The sequence below is a fragment of the Diadema antillarum genome, unplaced genomic scaffold (assembly GCF_040938485.1).
Source record: "Diadema antillarum isolate AM-2024a unplaced genomic scaffold, OU_Dant_1.0 seq00000124_RagTag, whole genome shotgun sequence".
NCBI lineage: Eukaryota > Metazoa > Echinodermata > Echinoidea > Diadematoida > Diadematidae > Diadema > Diadema antillarum.
Genome location: NW_027271204.1, coordinates 1,515,732 through 1,542,433, shown reverse-complemented (window position 1 = coordinate 1,542,433; position 26,702 = coordinate 1,515,732). Strand labels below are relative to the sequence as shown.

At 38.6% G+C, this 26,702-nt stretch overlaps 1 protein-coding gene across 1 annotated transcript; it reads left to right on the top strand.

The window, feature by feature from the left end:
- Window positions 1-25,406, top strand: LOC139727284 (uncharacterized). Its single transcript, XM_071638238.1, has 18 exons — window positions 1-145; window positions 1,210-1,392; window positions 2,158-2,337; window positions 3,448-3,594; window positions 4,249-5,748; window positions 6,149-6,259; window positions 7,590-7,715; window positions 9,219-9,346; window positions 10,325-10,580; window positions 14,393-14,542; window positions 15,314-17,218; window positions 18,140-18,250; window positions 18,556-18,672; window positions 19,676-19,803; window positions 20,496-20,751; window positions 21,201-21,340; window positions 24,128-24,463; window positions 25,355-25,406. The coding sequence occupies exons 2-18, from the start codon at window positions 1,260-1,262 to the stop codon at window positions 25,397-25,399; spliced, it is 5,769 nt and encodes a 1,922-aa protein (XP_071494339.1). The 5' UTR covers window positions 1-145; window positions 1,210-1,259; the 3' UTR covers window positions 25,400-25,406.
- Window positions 25,407-26,702: the final 1,296 nt, after the last annotated feature.

Below are 26,702 nucleotides of genomic sequence, written 5' to 3'. Positions count from 1 at the left end.
TGTGAAGCACCCTCTGCGGCCAGCCCACGAGGCTTGTTTGAAAATGGAGAGAGCCGAACCTTCTCGTGCGATACGTCACCCAGCGATGAGGCTACGTTGACCTGTAATGATGGAAACTGGGATGGGACAGATCTAACATGTTCAGGTACAATTTTATTTGAATTTCTAATTTGAATGGTATCAAATTTCCTCTAGTGCCCTTGGCATAGTAATCTATCCAAACATATAAAATATTTGATTAGGATATCGATTAGGAGTGTCACATGCCCCTTTGGAAGACATTACTTGTCACTGACATAGGAACAAAATGCATAAAGAAGACATAAATGAAACTATACGGCCATGCAAGTACTTGTCTAAGATGGATAGGTGCAGTCTAACAATTTTCCCACCGTTTTTTGGCTGTTCGTCTGTTCGTGGATTAAAGGTAAATGCTGCATTCCTCGGGGAAGTATTTCTAGTATGGACACACAGATTGAACTGATATGTTTGCCCGACCTACACGTGTGAACGAACAAACCAGGACAAGCTGTTGTATTTATACTCACCCTTTTTCACTTCTTAACCCATGCGCATAGCTGGTATTTAAGCTGTCAATGTAACCTGATGAAGAAGCGATCTTCATTTCAAATCAAAAATCGAGGGCGGATACTCTTATTCGCGCCCTACCAAATAATGTGCGTTGATTGTTTTTTCAAGATTCCCAGGTCGGCACCAGCTCCAAGCTAACTTATAATACACAGGCAATGCAGCTGAGCGTAGTATACATAGGCAATACCGATCATTAGTATACTAACGCCGATGAAAAGTATCTTACAGCCTTTATGTAAAGTAAAGAACTGATAAAAAGTGATACCTCTCATCCAATCATTCGATAAGGATCCATTTCACCATTTTCTAACTTCTAATACTGATCATAGTCAAGGGCATGATGTAGCAATGAGTTGTTATATTCCTGACTTCACATTGCCGCTCGTTTTATATTTTTCTTTCATCTTGTACCTACCCATGGTCAATTCTCATTGGACTTTGGCTGTACATCGAATGACGTTCAGTCAAACCAATGCAAACACGCAGTGACTCCCAAGAAATATTCATTTTCTGAGTAAGATAGCGTAAGTATCGCAGAACGCATAATAGCATTATAACGTATATAGGCAAATTGTGATTTTCCATTTTCTTGCCTATTGTGACGCTTCGCACGATAAGGATGCGCCTTACCCACCAGCTTAGATGCAAACATTCAGCTGACACCAGACATGACGACCTACACGGATGGATCCTTCATCACTGTGGCATGTATGGATGGCTCCACAATGACAGCGGGTGCAGCTATCACTTTATGCCAATCCGACTCATTTTCATTTGCGTTGACCGACGTCGTCTGCAGCCGTAAGTTTTGCACGACACATTTTATTAAAAAAGTATTGAAGCAGCCAATGACCCCTTTTTTATCAGGTTAAAGAAGCGTTACCCACATAAAGAAATAATGGCAAATACTTGATTTTAAGATATCTAAAATTGTTCCATAATAGTCGATCTCTCCATTGTTGATGTTGCTCCTTTTTTTACTACAGAGCAACAGGGAGGCGATGACAACGTGTAACGAATACTGTAATACCAACTTGTAGGAAGTAGCAAACATTTCGGTTATATGATAGATTAAAACAATATAGTTTAATTTTGTTGAATCAACTACAAAGGAAAAAGAAAAGCTTATCATGAATATGACAAAAAAATATCAAGGGAGTTGCTCTTAGTATATATCAGTTCAACGACTAAGCTTTTATGAATTCCATTTCACATCCCTTCTTTCTTGTCCTTTCCAATGCATGAAAATTCTATTGATTTGTCGGTATTTAAAGCATCGACACATTTAGTAGATTCATTTTATTGCATGAGAAACGTTTCATTGATTTTATCACCATGTGAGAAATTTTAGCAAAAAAGAGACGAATCTAGGGAAATCATGAAACGGTTTGAGGAGAATGTCTGTTGTGTGGGGAAAATACCTATTGCCAGATGCAGAGGAGACATCGGATTTCCTTAGTGTTGAAATGCTATCCACACCAACTTTATTACTTTTTATGTGTACAATTCTTGCTTTGTTGTCAAGAAAAACAGAAAGAAATTATATCAATCAATGATTTTGTCCAGTTGACTGCGAGGATCCAGCGGCTAATCAGGATTCCCTAGTGAAATCAGGAGAAACTTACCAACACGGGGAAACTGCTACCTACACCTGCGCGGAGAATTACAACACCTTACACGGTCCTGAAACTACGACGTGTAACAACGGTGAATGGTCTCCACTCCCAAGCGAAACTTCGTGCCGTGGTATGTACATTGCTTAGTTTTCTTTTAAAATGGCAAGTTAACAAAATATGATGACTCATGCTAAATAACAACAACAACAACAACAACAATAATAATACCAACAATAACAACAACAACAACACACACGTACAAATTTTCTTTTGCTGACTTGTATTGATGGTTCCGATGCCATTGTATCTTCTGAGACCATGGTGAAGAATTATAAACCAATCATTTTTAGGACGAACATTTAGGTTTCACCGCAGTTGCCGATTCGCTTTGGCTTGTTACAATCACTCACAACACATCTCGTTATCAGGTTGTGAGTATCTTCGTACAAACTTACGTTGGTCTACTTGACTCGACATTTCGCTGCAAATATCATTTTTAAAACATGAAAGAGGCGCTAAAACACCTCCACTGGAGGGTACACTGTATTGCGCAGATTACTCAAAACGGAATGATATGCAGTAACATCATTAAATTTCTTAAAAGATCATTACAAATAATTGTTTTTCGACAGGTTAGTTAGAAGCATGTTTAATCATGAATTCCCCCATGATATATTTGGCAGTTAAATAAAAAACTTCGCCACAATCTATTCGGTGATTTCGATTGAAGAAATTAAAAATCAACACATAAATACACTAAGACGTTTCGAATTCAGGGCATTTTAATTGCATCGAGGTCTAAAAGGTGGCAAGGTCAATAAACTTACGACTGTGTTTGTAAGACACCATATGGTTTCTGCAAGGAAAAAATACAAACTCTTTACATTATTTCAGTTTAATAGGATTCAATTAGATTCAAATGTATTTTCATTTTATATTGGCGGAATAAAATTGAAAATGATTTTATGTTTTATATATATATATATATATATATATGTATATATATACGTATATATAAGATAAGAAACAAAACTGGAAAAAAAGTTCATGCTGTATTCACCAACGGTGTGCAGAAATAAACCATTGGTAAATACAGCATGAACTTTGTTCCAGTTTTGTTTCTTATCTTGCCAACACGTGGACAACCTACTTAATATATATATATATATATATATATATATATATATATATAAATATATATATATTTCTCACTTTCTCTCTGGTATATCTCTCACTAAAGCCCCTTGCTATTCACCTCCTGCGTCTCAGCCGGAAGGCATCTACGAGAACGGAGGGAGTCAAACTTTCACCTGTGATAACTCACTAGACCAGGCCTCTCTGGAATGCAACGACGGGAGCTGGTCCGATCCGTCCTTCACGTGCCCAGGTAAGACCACAGAAGAATTACCTATGCAATATCACAATATTTGATTTGTCCGGGTTTTTTTTTTTTTTTTTTTTTGCTTCACACAGCGGCCTAACAAATACAAACCAAAAATATGCTAAATGTATGACTATTGACGGAAAGAATAATCATTAAACAATAAAAATCATCCTACTATCAATGATAATGATTACAATGAAGCAAGTGCTAACAACAGAAAGTGCTTTATCCACATTTGCTGGGTGCTCAATGCTGAAATATTGCGCTCAAGTTCTTTAACATAGAAAACTACTGCACTATAGTAATTTGTTGTATTAGAATGAGAAACTATGTAATATACCACATCACTGCTGTCTACAATAATGAAGTGCTTTCATGAAATCTAGTTCCCCTTGAGGTTTATTCTAACACAACCTACAGACTTACTTTATAGGGCAAATGAGTCATATATGTCTAACATCTATATGATATCTATGTATATAAAGAATATCTATATAATCTGGTTATCATGGCTAAAGTATATTTTTTATTATTTTGATCATGAATTCGTTATTTGTGTATTGTTGGACTTGAACTGCTGGCATTATCCCTTAATTTATGATGCAAATTTGGCAAGTATCTTGCAGCTGCTATTCTTTTCTCTCTATTTGACAAAAGAACCTGTTTCAACAGAAGAACCTTTTGAAACTACCGAAGTCGACATAATAGTGACAGACGAAGCTACTCAGAGAAGTCTGGCTACAGACATGACAACGTCATCAGAAGTGTCGGCACTCTTTACCGACTTTTCAACAGATTCTTTCTACAGTACAGACAGAAAAACAACTGCGGTATTTGCGACATCTTTCATCGAGCAAAGTGAGGCTGTCACCGATGGCGAAACAATAAGAATGACAGAATCCGACGGAATAACAGTGATCACTGAGACAGAGCGTGTCAGCGATCCAGACACGAGCACTCTCGCAGAAATAGCTACAGAGACTGTCACGCAGACAACGGAAAGAAATTCTACTGACACCAACACAGAAACGGTGTTAAGCACCGTCACAGGATACGGCACGGATGAATCAACAGACGTGGTGGAAACAGAAGCAGATACCGTTACCGCAACGATACACGAGCTACGCACAGACATTGCAGACTTTACGGAAACTGTGACAAGCGTTGTTACCCGTTTCAACACAGATGTCACGGATGAGGATATAACAGAAACCATTGCAGTGACAAACGTTTACACAGACGGGGATACAAACGCAACGCAAACCGAAATGCTTGCAACGAAAAGCGCAACGACTGATTACGCGGAGGTGACATTTATAACCACAGTCGACGCTTTCACGACTGAAAGAACATTGTTGTCAGCACAGACAGTGACAGTTTCATCGCCAGACCCAAGCACTGGAGTGACGGAGAACGAAGTGACAGATGTCTTCACGGAAAGGCAAACGACGTCCCTTCTCGACGTCAGCGCGTCTCAGACAACTTTAACGGATGTGGAGACGGAGTCTGCGACGTCTATCTACACGGACCAAGGCACAGACCGTGACGCGACGACGGAGACAGAGGGCTACACAGATGAGATGACGTTGGGCGTGACAGCAACCGACGTAGTTGGGACTGACGACAACGTAAATACAATCACGGAACGGGGTGGCACGGATGGAATTTCAGAAGAGTATACGGAAAAGGTAACGGCGTTCTCTTCAACGGATGCTTCGAGAACAGAAAACACGGACACAGTCACCGATGTCATTGCCACTGATATTACTGCATCAACAAGGACGAATGAACTGACTGAACGCCCCACGATGGAGACAGCGAACACTGCTGTTTACACACAGACAGAAAATCAGCAAGAAACGGAGTCAATTGAACCAACTGCCAGTAGGACAGCCACACCCATGCAAACCGAGATCCAAACAACAGTCTACACTAACTCTGATGCAGAGACGTCCACCGATGCTGCAGTGACGCAAACACAAACCGAGTTGGACCCGGCTTCTACATCCGGCGTGACTGGGATTACAACAGACACCATTACGTCCGGAGAAAGAACAGATATTACAACTTCGAGTAGAACGATAAGAATCACAACAGAGGTTGACGAAATTACAGACAAGAGAACTACAGAAGCCCCGGAGCCAACTGTGCCGGAAGGTAATAATATTTGACAGAGTCGTATCAAGTTGCAATCATTATTATGTAGATTATACCAATATATTTCCAAGACTTACAAAATGACAGAATGCATCTACGAATGAAATGACAAGGGTTGATGTATCCACATCGACAAAATGTTCTCAAATGCTGGCAAATCAAGATATCACATCGCAGCAATACTGATTAAAAAGAAATTCTTTACAAATGAATTTGATATCAATCCGTACCATATATGATCCTTGACTGTCGACCTATATATGAAAATATAATCTGTCACACACATTTGGTGAATCATTTTTATTCTTGTAATGGTTTGCAATATTGTGTGTACATCCTTAAACGGTGTCCCTCTCTCTTCACATATTTTTGTTTTTGTTGTTGTTGTTTTTTGCGTCAGAACCATGCGGAACAGGTAGCTGCACCGATGGGCAGTATTGTGCAGAATCGTCAAATGGGCCTGTGTGTGTATGCCAACCGGGCAAAGAGCCCGTGGATGGCGTTTGCAGAGGTAATGATATGTTCATTCCATCAGCTTGAAAATCACCATTGAATGAATGAATTTTCTAACAAATATATTGAATATCATCAGTGCCATACCATCACCGCCTGTTGCACTGGAAAATGATAATAATGCTCATTCTGTCAGACTGACGTGTTAGTTTGTTCTCGATTGATCAGTCTTTTATTGCAAACAGCAAATCGTGCTCATTCATCATGTTGCTGAAACAAGGGAATGCCACAAGGCAGTTACAAAAACGATGGCAATGATAATGATAGAGTTATATTGATAATGACATTGTCAATACAAAGAATCATGCTAATGATACAGTGTACTGAAAATTAGAATAAAAACGGTGATGATAATGAATATTAACATGATGATTACAAAGATGATAATGATAACATTATAATGTGATAATGATGAAAAATAAATACTAATGATATTGATGATTACGATGACAGAAATACCAAAAAAAAAAATAACAATGATGAATTAGCAGCCACAATAATCAACAATCCCGATTTTAACTCAAGGTACGACTGTGTAGTGTAAACTCTGCTCTTTGAATGGGAGGGCTCCTCTCATAATCAGTTTACCTCATAATCAGCTATCCGAGTTAGATAGGCATATTATACATACAAAGCTTGGCGATCTAAACATTTTGTATAGAACAGCTTGTCAGACGATGTACACTCCTTGGCAGGATATGAATCTTGAATCTCCTGAGTGAGAGTCCAGACCCTTTACCGGCTAACATCAACTTGCTCCCCTACCCCCATCAATCACATAAGGCATACGTAGAATCGACATACGCGTTTGAAAACTGTTCACCATTTCCTTCTTCTTTCGCAGCTTCGTTTCTTTGCTCGCCTGTTCCTTTGAAATGCACATTTAGTTTTTTTTAAGCTGCATTTCACCGTATTAATATCCATCTCTTCATCAATACATTTCACGGATTTCTTACATCCCGAAATTACCAACAATCTTTTTAGAACACGAAAAACATCATATTGGATTCCCTTCATTGGGTTTTGAAATCAAGAACGAGAGCTGACGATTGGTAACTTTGCACTGTTTTTTTTTTTTTACTTTGCGAACGGTGAATTTATATGTAGGGAAAAATAGAGAAATAAAATGCCCTTCTTTATAAATCATGTAGGCAGTAACTTCCTTTGATTGTTATGGTTTAACGAATCAAACACTTGGTAGCTTCTTTATAAATCATTGTTATGAATATGAAGGAAAACAAAACAGGAGCCAAAATATTCATTCACGTGATTCTTTGTTGGTGTTGAACGTGTGTAATTAAGTTCCGTAACATTTGACATCTCTACAGACGAGTGTGATAACTTATGCAACTTCGAGACAGAGCTCTGCGAAGCGAATGCCGAAGGAGGTCACAGCTGTTCCTGTCGACCCGGAAGTACTCGGGACACTACTGGCATGACTGGTCAATGCATAAGTGAGTTGGCCACGTGAATAGTAGATACACGTCCATGCAATTTTCGAACGAAAGTCTATAAGCATGCAAAGCTCGTGGACATACCATATTGGCTATCAAGGCAATCGAAGGAACATGAATAGAATGCTATAAGTTGTTCATGTTATTTCAATTTCAATTTCGATTTATTTCCATATTTCTCGATGAAAAAAAAACATCAAATACAACAAAATTAAATGAAGTACATGATATCAAGCTGGAGACATACATAGAATATTGCAAATATATAAAACATAATCGTGGTCGATCTATGAAGTTTTGAATCTGTGAATGAATGCTAAAGAAATATGAAGGAACCTACTTAAAAGCGAGCTTGTTGAGCATAGGTCCCAGTTAAAATCGAGTTAAAGATAAAGATGGGGAGCACGGGTACAACAATGACCGAAACATAGAGAAAAAAAAGTATATACAATTATACAGTTATATAGCAAATTCTTCTCTAATGCAGATTTGGGGTTGGATAAGCCACATGCTGTAGACGGATGAACCATTGTCGTTCTGGCAATAATAACAATATGACTCAATATATGATAACAATGATACGGTTAAAAGTATTAGAGATTTATACATTGCGTATATTAAAGAGGGAACACATGCACCTGCAAATCAGAGTGTTCCACTCGTTTAAATGATTAAATGATTCGTTTCTAAAAGTAAACCATACCCACGTTGAACTAGGAGGGCTGAAAGCGTGCAATTTGCTAAAACTTACATACAAATAAAGTATCAATAATTGTTTCCATTTTTTCTGCTCCTGATTCGTGAATGCCGGCTTCATTAAAAAACAAAAAAGGTGAGATATGTTGGCAGCAGAGGAGTAATTCACTTACTATGCACAAAAGGTGAACAGATGGGAGATTATGCATCTGATGACATGTCTTTCCGACACTTTTAATTTTGACCTTTATATCGCGCTTCATTCCCTCACTAACCTATGCTAACGACACGTCATACTAGTGAAGAAGATGTTGACTACCGTAACTCCTGCAAATGATATGATGCATAACTACAATCCTACATACGCATGATGTTATGTACATATATAATATGTATATACACACACACACACACACACACACACACACACACACATCATCACCATCATCATCATCATCATCATCGTTCGCTCCACGATAAAGATAGTATGTTTTAAATTAACTTAAAGGTTTCAAACTTAAAGGTTATTACCAGCCCGTCATCTTTAACAGTGTCTTTAAAACATTGATATCATTTAATGTCATGACATAAGACGTTAAAAAGAGCCCCATTTGTTACTCGAAAATGATATATGTTGGGCATATGTGGGTATAAAATTTCTTCACTAAACCTGCGCAAGGGTTTATTTCGATGCTTAATAAATAGTCCGCATTGCAGTGAATATGTATCAGGTATTTCAGAAACAGCAGCGTTCCCGTCATACATACCAAGACTAATTCACAGTCTGTATCTCTGATTCTTTTACAGGTGCAATTACTTTCGCAGTTTCCATAGTTATTGTGGAAATTGACGGTGAGAATGCAGATTTCACAGATGTTTATAATGATCCGAATTCCACCCAGTATCAGCAGCTTGCCACAGCAGTAAGAAATGCTGTGAGTATAATGAATATAATGTCTTTCTTTCCATATATAAATATATATATATATATATATATATGTGTGTGTGTGTGTGTGTGTGTATATATATGTGATATATCAGAGAGGAAGTAGATAACGGTGCGTAGCTTTGGCATTATTATTCCTCTCACTGTTCCTCCTTTTCGGAAAAGTGCAAGAGTTGAAAAGTTGGTCTCCGCCGGGAATCGAATCCCGGTCTTTGGCATGGAACGCCAACGCCTTAATATATATATATATATATATATATATATATATATATATACATTATCATTATTATTATATTGTAAAACCTACTCACCCGACGCTGTGACGATGGCAATGCAAAAAGAAAAACGGAAGAAGAAAAACCATCAAAGGCAATAACACTTGTACGTTTCTATTTTCTCTCTCTTCTTCGATATCGTCGACACATACAGAATTGAAGAACGATGCTGACATTTTTGATATTGTAAGGGTATAAAGCAAAAATCGCAAAATGGGAAAGTTTAATCTCTTGAATTATGCTCTTTACGTAACGATGGAGTGTTTATTAAGGTATGTACCACAGCAAGATATTGCTTACATATTTGTATTGTCTTCACGAGACAATGAACAATTTGTATGGAGAAAAAGAAATCATGATTATTGTCTCACTTTCGTTTTTGTTTTGTTTTGATTTAACGAAGGAGGGGGGGGGGTGGGGTGTCACAATCATCATCTACCCATAGTTCAGTGTATTATATTTCCTATGGATTTTCTATAAATAAATGAATATATATATATACATATACATATATTATATAAAATATATATATATATATATATATATATATATATATATTATGCAAATTAATAGAATTTACTGTTGCAATACACTGGGGGATCACTTTAGAGAGCAATCTCATGATATGGCCACGTTCCCTGCTTTCAAACTTAAAATTTTACTCTCAGACATTACCTACATTTTCTTTTCAGCTCGCTGCACTCTTCTCCGGTCAGCTCGGAGAAGATGACTTTCAATCTGTAAACGTCATCAGCTTCAGTGACGGAAGCGTTGTGGTTAATGTGGAACTGGATTTCTCTGGCTCTTTTGCTGGTAACGCCACGGCACTCCAGACTCTCATCTTCGAACAGTTGATGCAGAACGCGGGTTTCGCCAACGACACATCAAGCGAGACGCCGATTTCGCTCAGAATACGATCTGACGATATCAATAACGTAATAGTTCAAGGTATCAGTATCTTTCCGTTGTTTTCAAACGTGAGAAATATGCGAGGAATGATAGGTCCTTTTCTGTTTTTGTATTTTCAGCAGATGTTTTTTTTTTTTCGTGATTTCGAATTGTATCGATGTTAGCACATGCTGTATTGTATGACCGACATTGGATCAGACGTCTTTCATTTCTGTTGGATTGGATTATGGATTGTTGATTTTGTAATGTATATTTTGCGATGCGAACTATGAAAATGAAAATGCTCTTGTTCTTCTGATCAACAGGATCCAGAATAAGAAATAATATATAGTTACGAATATGATGTTAAGGTATCATGCAAAGTGAGAAGATATTCTACTGACCTGTTCGGAGAATATGCACGTAAGTAAGTATACTTGCGGCAAATTTTAGTTCTCTCTCTCGTATGGCAAGCCTTTTTTACATTTAAAGTTAATTTCTGATATCACAAATTCCATTTTGTGATATCAAAAAATCAAATTTTTGATATCAAGAATTCAATTTGTGATATCAAGAATTGAATTTGTGATATCACAAATTCCCGTAAGTGTGGCACATGAACTTAATTTGTGATATCAAGAAATCGAATTTGTGATATCACAAAATCCATTCTTGATATCACAAATTCAATTTGTGATATCAGAAATTCGAATTTGTGATATCTAAAATTCAATTTGAGATATCACTAAATGAATTTGTGATATCAGAAATTCGAATTCTTGATATCAAAAATAGGTTTCACGTTAAAAACCAATGGTAATTCGTGATATCACAAAATGATTTTTTGATATCACAAATTCGAATTTGTGATATCACGAAATAAATTTGTGATATCACTAATTTGAATTTGTGATATCAAGAATTCTTATTTGTGATATCACAAATGCGAATTTCTGATATCACAAATTCTATTTTGTGATATCACGAATTGAATTATTGATATCAGAAAATCGAATTTGTGATATCAGTAATTCACAGGGAATTTGAGCGTTAGTTTTGCGCTGAAATTCAACTGTGAATTCGAGCGTTAGTTGAGCGCAGAAATACACGGGGAATTCGAGCGTTAGTTCAGTGCAGTAAATCCCTGTGAATTCGAGCGTTAGTTGAGCGCAGAAATACAAAGTGAATTCGAGCGTTAGTTTTGCGCTGAAATTCAACTGTGAATTCGAGCGTTAGTTGAGCGCAGAAATACACAAGGATTTCGAGCGTTAGTTCAGTGCAGTAAATCCCTGTGAATTCGAGCGTTAGTTGAGCGCAGAAATACAAAGCGAATTTGAGCGTTAGTTTTGCGCTGAAATTCAACTGTGAATTCGAGCGTTAGTTGAGCGCAGAAATACACAGAGATTTCGAGCGTTAGTTCAGTGCAGAAAATCGCTGTGAATTCGAGCATTAGTTTAGCGCAGAAATACAAAGTGAATTTGAGCGTTAGTTTTGCGCTGAAATTCAACTGTGAATTCGAGCGTTAGTTGAGCGCTGAAATACACAGGGAGTTCGAGCGTCAGTTCAGTGCAGAAAATCGCTGTGAATTTGAGCATTAGTTTAGCACAGAAATACTAAGGGAATTCGAGTGTTAGTTTTATGCTGGAATTCAACTGTGAATTTGAGCGGTCTTTTTTTTTTGGCGCAGAAATACACAGGGAATTGGAACACTACTTTTGAGCTGATATTCAGATGGAATGTATACTACTACTAACTTTTTTTAGAACAATGTTCAACATACAAATAACTATATATGAGAGATTTACACATCCATCATTCCCTAAATGATCATCAAGGTATATTCGATGAATTATTGATACAAATCAATTGTTTTGCAACATGTTATCATGAATTCAATTATACTTTGTACACTTAGGGCCTACATTTAATTCATCGTTTCGTCCTCAAACTGTCATCTATTACTACATTATTGTTAATTATAATTCATTTTTCATGTGGTAATCCCCTTTACAGTAAGACTCTTCCACCAAATCGATGATAATTATGTGTGGTTGTATGTGTATGTGTGTTATAAAAGCATACCATGTGTTTGTATTGCGGAGGACCGACCAAGGGCAATCACCCCTCTGGTCTGTGTATGTCAGCAGCGGAGAATAAGATAGAGAGACTGTGAGTCATGCAGGGTGCGAGAGGGAGTCGTAAACTTGCCAAATGTCCACCACTGGTGTCGGCTGGTGGTCACATAAAGCAACGTGTTTCTCCTAAAGACATTTTCTCACTCCTCAAAATCAGTCCTCCAGAACAAAGGGGTGTATTCATTAAGACCAATAGTGTAAGGTGTACAGTTTGCCTGCCCCAATATGTTCATGATTTTGTAAAATAATTTAAAGTGTAATTTATTATAGGAAAGTTTATTCAAGAACCAAAACCGGGGAGAACAAAACTGGAATGCACAAGCCCAAAAGTCTTCAGACCAGAGCAAGAAGAGTGAAGATAGGGCCTATCCAGATCTTATGAGGAGTTTATGCAGCAGTATTACATGGCAAACAAACAGTTAGAATTTGTAGTAAGAAAAAAGCAGTGGTACGAAGGACTTCAATTTTGTTAATCTGCGCAATGAGAAATTTCTCTTATTAACTCGGAGGAGTAACAGGGGGAGGTCGGGAAAGAGTATCTTTCACGTGACAGAGTAAAGAGAAACGGAAACAAAAGTTGTAAGTCAACCAGTCTCTGCCAAATCAGTGGCGAGAAATGGAAAAAAATAAGAATATAATCCTTGTGACTTTGAAGTAATTGACAACATATCAATAATGGCATTTTAGATGTGTTGCTAAACGATTTATTTTTATCGATTATTTTAAAACCAATTCCTAATCACTTTAAATGAAGACGAGTTGCCAAAACTCTTTTTTAAGGTTTTTTGTAACTATCGTTATATACTATGTAAATATAACACCTGAAATTCCACAGGAATATCTGCGCTAAACTATTGCTCGAATTCACAGTGTATTTCTGCGCTCAACTAACGCTCGAATTCACAGTTGAATTTCAGCGCAAAACTAATGCTCGAATTCCCTGTGTATTTCTGCGCTCAACTAACGCTCGAATTCAGTTGAATTTCAACGCAAAACTAATGCTCAAATTCCCTGTGTATTTCTGCGCTCAACTAACGCTCGAATTCACAGTTGAATTTCAGCGCAAAACTAATGCTCAAATTCCCTGTGTATTTCTGCGCTCAACTAACGCTCGAATTCACAGCTGAATTTCAGCGCAAAACTAATGCTCGAATTCCCTGTGTATTTCTGCGCTCAATTAACGCTCGAATTCACAGTTGAATTTTAGCGCAAAACTAATGCTCGAATTCCCTGTGTATTTCTCGCTCAACTAACGCTCAAATTCACGTTGGTTTTCTGCACTGAACTAAAGCTCGAGTTCCCTGTGTATTTCTGCCCTCAACTAACGCTAGAATTTACGGTTGAATTTCAGCGCAAAACTAATGCTCGAAATCAAATGATTTCTTTGCGAATGATATGTGCTGAAATTCCATGTAAATTAATGATATCACAAATTGGAATTAGTGATATCACAAAATGTATTTCTTGATATCAAGAATGTGAATTCGTGATATCTCGAATTGAATTCGTGATATCACGAATTGAATTTGTGATATCACTAATTCGATTTCGTGATATCAAAAATTGGTTTTACGTGATAAACCAATGGGTATTTGTGATATCAAAAATTGAATTTGTGATATCAGAAATTCGAATTTTTGATATCACGAAAGGGAATTCGTGATATCAGAAAATCTTTTTAAAAAGTAATATGGCTTGCCATACTCTCGCTGTCTCTTATATTTTGTAACGCTACAGCTGTCAATGAATGCGCAAACGCACTGAATGACTGCTCGCCTGATGCGAACTGTACGGACACGGACGTTGCGGGCGGTTTCACCTGCACCTGCCACGACGGTTTTACGGATTACTTTCCAGACACCCTCCCAGGTCGCGTGTGTGGAGAATGTGAGTTTGTACTAATCACTTTAATGTGATCAACTACTGGATATTACTGGCACAGTGGTAGTGTCTACAAAGTGAAACTTACAACAAAGATTCAACTGGGGCATGATTTTCTTCAATTTGTCTCCCTTTGTACAAATTGAAAAAAAAAATCACACCCATATCTTCACCCCTCTTGCATTCAAGACGTCAATTGTTTGCAAAATTGAACGAACACTCACTTGTGTGAAACAGTTTTTTTTTCTCATGCCATGTTCCATTCAAGTTCCAAGTTCAGTGACATTTATTTCCAGCAAATATGAATGTACGGTATGTACACGCGGTCAATATGAAAATGTTTGGGGCACATCTCTAGAAGTGACGAGTGTGTCCTTAACAGAAACACTCATTTGCTAAATCAGTATAGTTTTATGATAATGATTTAATTCTTCGTTTACTTCAAGTTTAGATATGGATTTTGGGTGTGCAGGCCGACCAATTTGGAGAAGTGTTAACTGACGACACCATCACTCAACTAATTTGCACACCGGTAGATGATACTTACTCATATCACTGCCTTGTAAAGACGGAGGGCCTACTATTTCTGTTAAAATGCAACCGATAATTTCGTCAAACTTACAACAGCGTTTCACTTACCGTGTTACGTTCAAAATGCAAAGACTTCGAAGGTATAGTTTGGAAACTTGGACACGTCAGCAATGTTGAATGACAGACAAATAAAATAATATTCTTTGATCTAAACCATGTGCAATATCGAACTTTTCCGTTACACAGCATTTGCAGCCACTACGAATCCCACATCTGCTAACTACACACAGACTGCCACATTTGTCATCACCGAGACAGGACCAGGATCGCCCTCCACAATCTCGAGTCGTACCGATACAGCAGCAACCATGGTAACAACCGACACAACCTTCACCCTGACCGAAACGCTAACATCCTCCGCAGCGTTCGCAAGTACCGACTTCAACGGAGAAACGTCCTCGCGGAAACCGACTACAACGAAAGCAACTTTGGAAGTAACAGAGACAATGTCACTCCGTACGGACCTGAATACAGACACCGCTACCTCAATCGTCAGCGGCCCCGAGAGAACGGTTGTAACAGGTGAAGGTCTGACAGAAGTGGTGGAGACGCAAACAGGATCAGCTGGGACGTTCACCTCTGTGCAGTCCGTTAGTACTACAGGTGGGACAGGAGTAACGGAGGACGGGCTCACTGGACTACTCACAACGATGGAGCTGACGGATTCCACTTCAGAACTACAAACTTTGAAAATTTCCGCAACGACTGGGACGGTTAGTTCGCTAACAACGATATTCACCATGGAAACAGAACGGACAGGGCCAATCACAGACTCTACAAGCAGTGAGACTATAGGAACCACATCGTTACTTACAGCATCAGAAGAGTCTCTAACTTCAGTACAAACCGTCAGCGGAACCGAGGCAAGCATCGATACAACAATTGTCAATGACAGAACTTCAGCGACGAAATTGACCGAATCTTTTTCAGATGAGATGTCTACTGCAACCGACCCACGTACGGAAACAGAACGGACTGGTTCAATCACAGCTTCTCCAACTAGTAAGACATCTGCAACCACAGAGATACTTACAGCATCAGAACGGTCTCCAATTTCCTCACAAACTGTAAGCGGAACTGAGGAAAACGTCGTCACAACAGTAGTCGGGACCTTAACGACGAAATCAACCGAACTATTTTCAGATGGGACGTCTACTACAACCGACCCACGTACTTTGACGGAAACAGAACGGTCTGGTCCAATCACAGGTTCTCCAACTAGTGAGACATCTGCAACCACAGTGATACTTACAGCATCAGAACAGCCTTCAATTTCCTCACAAACGGTAAGCGGAACAGAGGAAAACGTCGTTACAACAATAGTCAAGAACTTAACGACGAAATCAACCGAACCATTTTCAGATGGGACGTCTACTATCACCGACCCACGTACTTCAGAGGAAACAGAACAGACTGGTCCAATCACAGGATCTCCAAACAGTGGGACTATGATGACCACAGTGGCATTTACAGCATCAGAAGAGCCTTCAATTTCCTCACAAACAGACGGCGGTACCGAGGGAAACGTCGGTACAACAGTAGCCGAAACCTTATCGACGGTGTCAACCGAACCATTTTCAGATGGGACGTCTACTGCAACCGACCCACTTACTTCGGCGGAAACAGAACAGACTGGTCCAATCACAGGCTCTCCAAACAGTGGGACTATGATGACCACAGTGGCATTTACAGCATCAGAAGAGCCTTCAATTTCCTCACAAACGGTCGGCGGTACCGAGGGAAACGTCGGTACAACAGTAGCCGAAACTTCATCGACGGTGTCAACCGAACCATTTTCAGATGAGACGTTTACTCCAACGGACCCACGAACTTTGGCAGCAACGTCTGACACGACTGTAGCAGAGACCAGTGGTCTTACAACGGACACGAGAAGCACAACGTCATTGCCAGAATCAGCAACGACAGTAGGCTCTGACGAAACATATACATCTGTCTCAGCAAGTGGAACTGACATCGCTGCTGGAACCAGTGCCAGTACCACTCTATTGGAGTCTTCTGAAGCGACTACAGAATCACAAGAAACAACTTTAGGGAGGACTACGGAGGCCATTGAACCCAATCCAACCGAAGGTATCATATAATCTGTTCATTCCTTCATGACATTTATTTGTCCCTTTACAACAGAGAATTGTTATCATCCTTGCCACATTAATATAACCTTCACAATACCCATAGCCTTCCAAACATGTACAAGTATTTTTCTCATGTCGGATGTAATGGAGAGTTGCGAATCTTAAATTCTTTCTCAATCTCTGACAAGAATGCCATGCTAAGGCTTGAACCATGGAACTGACATTCAAAGCAAAATGCACAATCCATTAGACCGCCACGCATTGTAATAGTGTTGAAACTCATCTGAAGATAATTTAAGAATCAAGCCCTCTTTGACCCTCTTTATAGTGAACCTGTTTGACTTTGTCCCAAATTGAGGAGGAAAGATCTACTTTAAAAGGATTATAATATAGTTTTGGTTGAGATGGGGCTTAAGGTTTCCAACTTTTTTGTGAGATAAATAGAAAATTCTTATGTAGTATGAAAGAACATGCAATTATAAGAGGAATTCAGTCTTTATTTGATGAAAATTGGTTTTGAAATGGCTGTGATATCCAAACAAAGCAGTCCTAATAAAAGATGGGACCCACCTTTTATCAGGATCACTTTGTTTTACTTTGCTTTTGAATATCTCAGCCATTTCAAAACCGATCTTTATCAAATAAAAATTGAACTCCTCTTCGAATTGTAAGCTCTAAAAACATTTGATAAAGTGGTTTCTAAGTTTCTCGCAAAAAGCTAAAAGCTGAATCCTCTTCTCAACCAATACTATACCATCCCTTTGAACCTAGAAGGAAACAAGAAACCCATTCATCCAAGTGCTGACCTTGTCTTTATCTTTGGCGATTGATTATTTGTCCACGTAAATGATGTTTTGTGATGGTGGTCCAGAGGGGGTCTCGAATTAAACAAAAGAAACCTGTGCGTTATTTCTTTCAGAACCTTGCGGGACGGTGAGCTGCAATGACGGTGAATACTGCGCAGAGTCTGCGGAAGGACCGGTCTGTGTGTGTCTGCCGGGCAAGACTCCGGTCGGTGATACATGTCAAGGTAAAACAAAAGGGAAATTGTCATGAATATGCATTTATGTAAAGTAAGTATAACCTGTTCAGCCCACGTTGAGAAGTTCGTAACGCAAAGCTTGAACGTACTTTGTATGCTCTCTCTTTACCCGGCATAAAGCCACGATTAACTTCTTCAGAAATATCTTTAAAAAACCCGAAACAAAAATTTTCTACAAATTGTGTTGACACGGTCGTAATTCTACCAGCCCATGAGAGTCTAATGACAATGAAATAAAAAAAAATGCTCTTATCTGAATAACGATGATTTTGTAACCGTTTTTTATTTTTCAGACGAATGTGGGAATGCTTGCGACTTTGAAACCCAGCTCTGCGAAGAGAATGCTGATGGGATGTTTGTCTGTCAATGTCGACCCGGAAGATCCTTGAACAATGAGGGCGTTTGTGTCTGTAAGTACTCCTTTAGTTTTCTTCTCATTCTCGCTGAAAGGGCTAGTCCGGGGTGAAGATTACTACATACATCATGAGTAATGACGAACTATTGTGACGCGATGGTTAAAAATATAGGATATTTAGATGCAATATTCCCATCTTAAGTTCTTTCGAAGGAGAGGTGTATTGTCCCTACTCAATTAATTTTTTATCCTTTGCTATTCGCAATGGGTCTAAATCCGTCGACTCCGTGTTTGCTTCTCTACAATTTCAAAGATTTTGTTTTGGCAAGGTAATCTTGATGAAATCACAGACTCCAAAATCGAAGGAAAGACCTATTTAACCTGCATTGGATCACCAAGCAATCTTGGTACTCAAACATCTATAATCACATTACTTTTTAGTTTCATTCCATTATTATCCTCATTCTGTCCCTATTTTACAGACAGAAGTATTTCTTCTACGTAACAGGAAGCTCAAAATCAATCAGCTTTAGAATTCCCACGTAGTGTGTAAAAAAACAGCGTGCTTAGCAGTATATGCCAGTGAACCTTTGAGGCGAATGTTCCCATCTCCACTTAAGGGAGAACCTTACCAAATGAGAAGAAAGAAAGTCACATTGAACGGGGAGTAAACTTGATGCATCTCTATGAATTTTTGGAATGTGTGGATTCATATGATATTCAAAAAATATTCGCGAAAACGCCGAAGCAAATCTAGAACCCATATTATGTAAACCTCTGGGAGAAATGAAAAAAAAAAACCGAGTAAATATTATTAGTTTTTTTTTTTCTCCGAATTGACATGAATGGAGTATAGCAGGGAAAAATTGTAGACGGATTTTCATGCAGACAACCTGATCTTCTTATCTTATTTAATGAAATAGACAGTCATGCAGATGCATTTACCAGATATCAGCCAGGGTTTGTTAAAATTGTCTCATCGCACATTATACAAACACACCAAAACATCATTGTTTCGTCTCTTCATCTTCCTTGTTTGTTTTGTTAATTTCATGAAGCTGCGGTCACGTTTAGCATGGCGTTGGTGATTGTAGAAATTGACGGCGTAGAGGCGACTTTCATTACTTCTTACACGGACCCTTCAAGCCAAGAGTACCAGGACTTAGTGACTGCCATAACTAACGCTGTAAGTACAATATCGGCATTATAAGTACTTTCTGTCATGTCGCAGTTGTCATGTCCTTCCACAGCCCTTGGCGTACTGACGCTAAATTGCAGAGCCTGCAGCAGGTATATACATTTTATATTTCACTACTTTCTATGTTAAAGAACTGGATTTGATTTAATGATAGTAATGGTTGAGGTGAGGATTCAGCTTTTAACATTTTTGCGAGATAGTTAAAAAGCACTTTATAAAATGTTACAGAGCATACAATTCTAAGAGGAATTCAAAGTTTATTGATGAAAATCGGTTTTGGAAATGACTTACATATCCATAAACAAAAAGTAAAACAAAGCGATCCTACTAAAAGTTGGGTCTTACTTTTATCACAATTGCTTTGTTTGGGATATCTCAGCCATTTCATAACCAATTTCTATCAAATAAACTTTGGATTCCTCTTAGAATTACATGTTCTTTCATGTTTCATAAGAGGTTTCTTATTATCTAAAAAATAAAAATCATCATCAACAAAATATTGAAAACCTGAAGCCCCACCTCAACTGAAACTGTACCATAACTTTTGAATTGGATATAGGAGAGTATCATAGTCTATGTATAAACAGCATAATGATATCGTCCATCCGGGCACCGGTGTATCGCAAGAAAGATTAAAATAACCTAACCAATAATTTGATGATATATCATCAAACCTGCAGGTAACAGAGTTGTTCAGGGATCGAATCGCAGAAGGAAGCTTCTTATCGGTCAACGTTGTAGGCTTCAGTGAGGGCAGCGTGGTCGCGGACATCGAACCGGTGTTCGCAGGAACTTTTACGGATGACGCCCAGGCGCTGCGAGAGAACGTCTACGATCAGCTCGTCAACGATGAGGGCTTTGTCAACGATACACTCAGTTCCTCGGCGACATCGCTAAGAATACGCTCCGATGAAATCGGCGATATTGAAGTCCAAGGTTAGTAGTATACGAGGAGGAGTTTGTAGCTCCTACTGCAATCATAACATTGCGAGACACGCAGTCATCTATGTATATATGTACTGTATGTATGTATGTATGTATCTATCTATCTATCTCCCTCTCCGTGTACCATTCGTTCATCGTTCAGTACTTCCTTGCTGTCTCTGTTCTTTCGGGGTTTTTTTGCGTCGACATTTTACCAATATGAATCATAATTGTCTTGCCGTTGCTAGGTGGAGAAACGCCAAAACTTTCATTTGACGTTAGAAATAAACAGAATATGGAATTTGGTTTTAAACAAGTATACAGTTGTCCCTCCACCTTGCAATGATGGCACATCAGGTATGTGGTAGGTACATCTCAACCACACCCATCAAATTGAGAGACAAAGGATGAATCCCTTCGTGGCCCCTTGATTAAGTACCTATTCGGATCTATTGTTGAAGGTGTAAACGAGTGCTTGACAGCCACACTAAATGACTGCGCGGCAGAGGCGGACTGTACCGATACGGACGAGGCGGGAGGTTTCACGTGCACCTGCCGAGAAGGCTACACTGATGCCTTCGAGACGACTCTCCCTGGTCGAGTGTGTCGAGAAGGTACGTATTTAATCATATCAGCACCATCATCCATATATCAACAGCTTCTTATACACACAAGGTAACACGCACACACCCACATACGCACGCACACACCGACACATACACAAACACAAACACACACACACACACACACACACACAAACACGAACATTATACACACGAATGTAATCAAGAAAACCAACAGTATCCAACACGCCGTTGAATTTCAATTTCAATTTCAATTTCAATTACAATTTCAATTTCAATTTATTTATCATATTTCTCGATAAAGAAATACATCAAATATAACAAAATTAGATAATACATGACATCCAGCTAAGAGACGTAATATTACAAAATGAAATAATGAAATAATACATGATATCCAGCTACAAACTGTAGGAGGCATAATAGAGTATTGCAACCATGATATAGAACATAGTGGTCGATCTATGAAAGTTGGAATCTGAGAATGAAATATTATGGAACCTACTTAGAAGCAAGCTTGTCGAGCGAAGGTCTCACTTAAAATCGAGCGTAAAGATTAAGATAAGGAGCACAGGTACATCGAATGACCGAAACATAGAGAAAAAAAAAGAAAATACAGAAGAATAACGTGAATTCTTCTACCAATTCACAAATTGGAGAAAGTATAGCTTATTATGAGCAAAGGCTTATTTAATCACCTTCTTTAAATCAAGTCCAGATTTGAAAAAAAAAGAAGAGAAATACACGGCAATGTTCAAATAACTGCGAACGATCATAAGAAAGGACATACGCTTGTTCGAGACAGATTAGAATGTATATGCGTTTTATCAAGAAATGTTCACAAGCTTTTGGCATTTCTCATTTCCCGATCGTAATCATATTTCATGCTTCGCTTGAAAGGAACATGCAATATCTTAAACCATATATTATACATCCTCTCTCTTTTCTTTATCTCTTACTTTCTTTCTCATTGATTTCCTACAGAAATCATCGCGACAACGAGTTCCCCTCCGACTGGATTACGTAAGCCCAACTACTTTGAAAATGTCATTATGAAATCACCCTCACCACTCTCCAAACCATACACATTTCGCCCCCTGTTGTAAAGTATGAGGAAGTCACACATTTAATAGAAAAGCTATTCCCAACAACAACAAACAGTCTAACATGGGGGTTACACTCTGTCTTTGCGACGTATCCATTGAGAAACTAATGATTTTAACCATGTTGGGTTTTTTTTTTTCACTTGGCCTTATTTCAGTTCAATACAGTTCAGTTCAATTCAATTCAATTCAATCCAATCCAATTCAATTAAATTCAAGCATTATTTCATTTTTTCAGCAGAATGTAGGCCTACAAAGAAATATGCTAAACTTGACATGTATTTTATCGAATGATAAACGGGCAGCCAACAAATAACAGCATGTTGGTGTCTATGATCAGTATAAGAGGGGCATAATAAATACTAACATACTTATACATTCTACGATTCTGGGGGGGGGGGGGGGGGGGAAACAGCAATCTATCCACTTCTCATTCCCCAAATCAAACACGAACAGGGGCTAACACAATGCCTTGCATACCATTCGCGTAAAGGGCCTTTCAGCATTATAAATGCATGTTTTGTTCAAAAACATGCTGTATGGATTATGAATAGCGCAATATCGACATTTGATCGAATCGATCTTTGCTGCTCTGTTCACGACTATTAAAGTAGATAATCGCATCCGGACAATTACCCCTCCAAGACCCTGGTGCATAAAAGAGATACAATCCAACATAAGTCAGAAAATTGATCGTATGTCAGGAATCAGCCAATCAGAACTGAGTATTCAGAGACTTAGATTGAGTCTCTGACTTATGTTTGATTTCAACTTTTGTGCAACAGGTCCCAGGACTGGGGCTTAATGTCCTAGGAGTAATTGTCCTGAAGTCTTTTTTGCTTTATTCGATACCCCTTATTGCAGCTAAAGTTTAGCCTGTTTAGTATAATGTGTCAGCCATGATAGTCATATACATGACAAAAACGATATGTTGTTTTGGGGCTGATGGCGGAAATAGGTCTAGTGGACATGATATCACCCCAAAGACTATTACTTCCACAATAAACAAGATTAGGTGTTGTTGTTTTTTCGCGTTACCATACTGTCCCAGTTTATCCTCTGCATCTTTACGTTCTTCCCCTTACGTTAATCGCGTGATTTTTCCGTCTACTTTTCCAGCGGCGTGGGCGATTGCAGTGCTAACCATAGGCGTGAGCATCATGGTACTTCTTATCGTGTTCTCCTTCTGTCTGTGTTACCTGGCAACTGTTGCTAGGCGTCACCGGAACGCAAAACACTTCAACGACGACTTCGACCGGAGGAGAATGAGGGGGTATCTCAACTCGGAGCTCGACAATGACGACGATATTTATATGCATGGAAACGAGGTACGGCCCACCCCGCGGCATATTACCTGTTCGGCGTATTTTGTTTTCATTTTGTTTCTGCACAATTCTGTGATTGTTGAATAAGATACAAAGTATAGAATATCAAGCCGTACCACGAGTGCAATTTGATATGGTATTGAAGTCGCAGTGCGCAAGTGTAGGCCTACGTTAAAGATATTTAATACATGTAATAATTCCGATTTGAATTTCTGTACATGAAGATCAGCACCATATTGTTACGCAGATAAACACATGTGTAAAGCGTTTTGACTTTTCTTTCACTTGACTTTCTTCTGTTAATTCAATGTAATCGAGGGGGTCAAAGTGAATTCCCTAATAGGCCTATCTTTGTTCATTCCAATTCTGGTTTTAGAATTTTGCTTACAATCCTCGGACGCGGGGGTACGATCAGATGGGACCGTTCTTCGCCAAGAGCATCGATGGGTCGGAACGCTACGATTCTGAACACGATTCCGTGCTCGATCCCCCTATGGAGAGATACCGCACGTCCATCCTGAGGATGGCCGACGCTCCGGGGAGGACGACGCATGCAGGAAAAGAAAACTCTCCGATGCCGTATTCGAGGAGAGTGGACGGACCCAACACGAGGCCGGGCGTGCAGCCCCCCTTGGAACTGCCTCGCAACGACTCGCCGTTCGCCGCAGAGCACCTGATGACTCCCGGCGCTCGATACTCTGCCGCCCTATCGGTGAGAATAGCTCAACTTACTGAAATAAAATTACAAAAAACATGCATACATATCATCATTAGCATCGTCATCATCCTCATCGTTGTCGTTGTTGTCGTCATCATTATAATCACCTCCACTACATGCAAGCACACACAGAAGAAGAAGGAGAAGAAGAGGTAGAAAAGGAAGAAGAGGAGGAGGAAGAAGGAGAAACAGAACAACATACATCTTGCCACGGCCAAACAGGCAAACATTACATTAAGAACATTGACGGTCGAAGTTCCGTCCGTCATTAAACGCAGTGATATGCTGAAAAAACAACAATAAATCAGGTTCAATGTTAGTTTCATTGTGGATTTACATGATCCCATCCGGACAGGCGTTTGTTTCATTGACTTGGGCTACGTAAAGATATTAATGTTCTAACTTCAAATAAGATACCAATACAAATAGACCACATCAACCCATTTAAATGTTATTTGGAGCATCGTGTTGGCACGTACAACATTAATATGAAAGTGTCTTTTTGAGATCCCATTTTGCAATGAATTGCATACGCATTAGCATCATATCACGATATGAGGAGGACACATGTAATATAATATTGAAATAGGGAGGTTGGCACGACATGATTTTCCCTGACAAAATACTTGACTGAAGGGAGAGTATAGGTGGTTAAGCAAAATGTACAATAACACACAGTACACCCCCTTTTTTTTTGGTAGGAGGGGGGGGGGGGTCAGAAAAATAATGCAATAAAAAGTGTGTATTGCAATAGCGTCTTTATCCATCTCTCTCTCTCTTTCTGTCTCCAAATGTTTATATATATATATATATATATATATATATATATATAATGTCGGTTTTATGTTAAATATAGAGTTATACTTTCTCTTCTTCTTCAAACAGGGTAAAGGACCGGCTGTGATCTACAATGACCTGGCTGGACGTTGAAGACCTGGCTGGACGTTGAAGACCTGGCCTCCTCTCTCGCAATATCACCCACTTGCCTTGATATGCCTCTCGAGATGCACCAGCATTCAGAGCTCATCAGCTTGATTTGATTTCATTTGATTTTGATTTTATTTCTTAATTTCTTTTTTATACATAAATGAAATACAAAGTCAATTGAACAAAGTAATTGAACACAGTATGATTTGAATCCGACAGTTTAATAAACAAGTAAATTATTAATTCAAATATCAAGATTTCTTAATTAATTAATTACAGTAATTGATTAATTAATCAATTGAACATTCTAATTGAGTACAGTATAATTTGAATCTGACAATTAAAACAAATAAATAATTAATTCAAATATTCAACTTTGTATCAAAATAAGATTGTTTTCGTACATCACACTAATCACGCGTGAAGGACAAAATAAGCACCCCCATACTAGCCGAAGTCGAAATTATTCTTGTAGATTTTGTATCGATGTGGGAATAATCAATTAGCTGGCTAAGACTTACCGCTACTAGCCCAGGCATGATAACCTTACACACAAGCGCATGATAATGTATAATACTATGATTTAATAGGTCAAATACTTGCTTTGTCTGACCAGTGAATATCGTGACGGAATATTAAAAAAGCACCGTAGAGTATACACATTCCTTCAGGAAGCAGCGTGCATCTTCTTGTCTTCGATAGTGGGGAAAGAAAGGGGAATAATTATTTTTAAACCATTTTTACCAAACGAAAGACCAGGTAATATCATCAACCAATCCAATATGTTCCAGAGGAGAGTTAGGCAAGGCGGCGGATGAGGGTGCTATGCAGTATCTGTAGCTTGTTTGAGAGTACAGAACACTGCACGCAACGAATTATGATTTACAATGTTTAGTATTAAGTTTTAGGCATGCACCAATATCAAGTTTGGAAGGCGTAGAAGATATTCTTTTTCATTTTCTGCACCAGCGTGATGCACATGTTTATATGCAGTTACAGGAGATTATTAATAGCTGTAGTACGACATGTGGACAAAAAAGATTTTTTAAGAGGCTTTGTTAAGAAATTTGTGTGTTTTCGTATCTTACTGTAAAGAAATAATCTCAATTGTACTACATCAAGAGGCCTAAATTAGAATCAAACAAAAATTTATATATTAACTTACACCATCACTCCTAAGACAATGTGTAGGCCCTAAAATCTAGTAGTCTAGTTATTTGTTACGTGTATGTTGGCGTGGAACCAGTGCATGTGTGTTACATGAGTGTTTATGATGTACTTAATATAACAGTAGTAACTGTGAGTG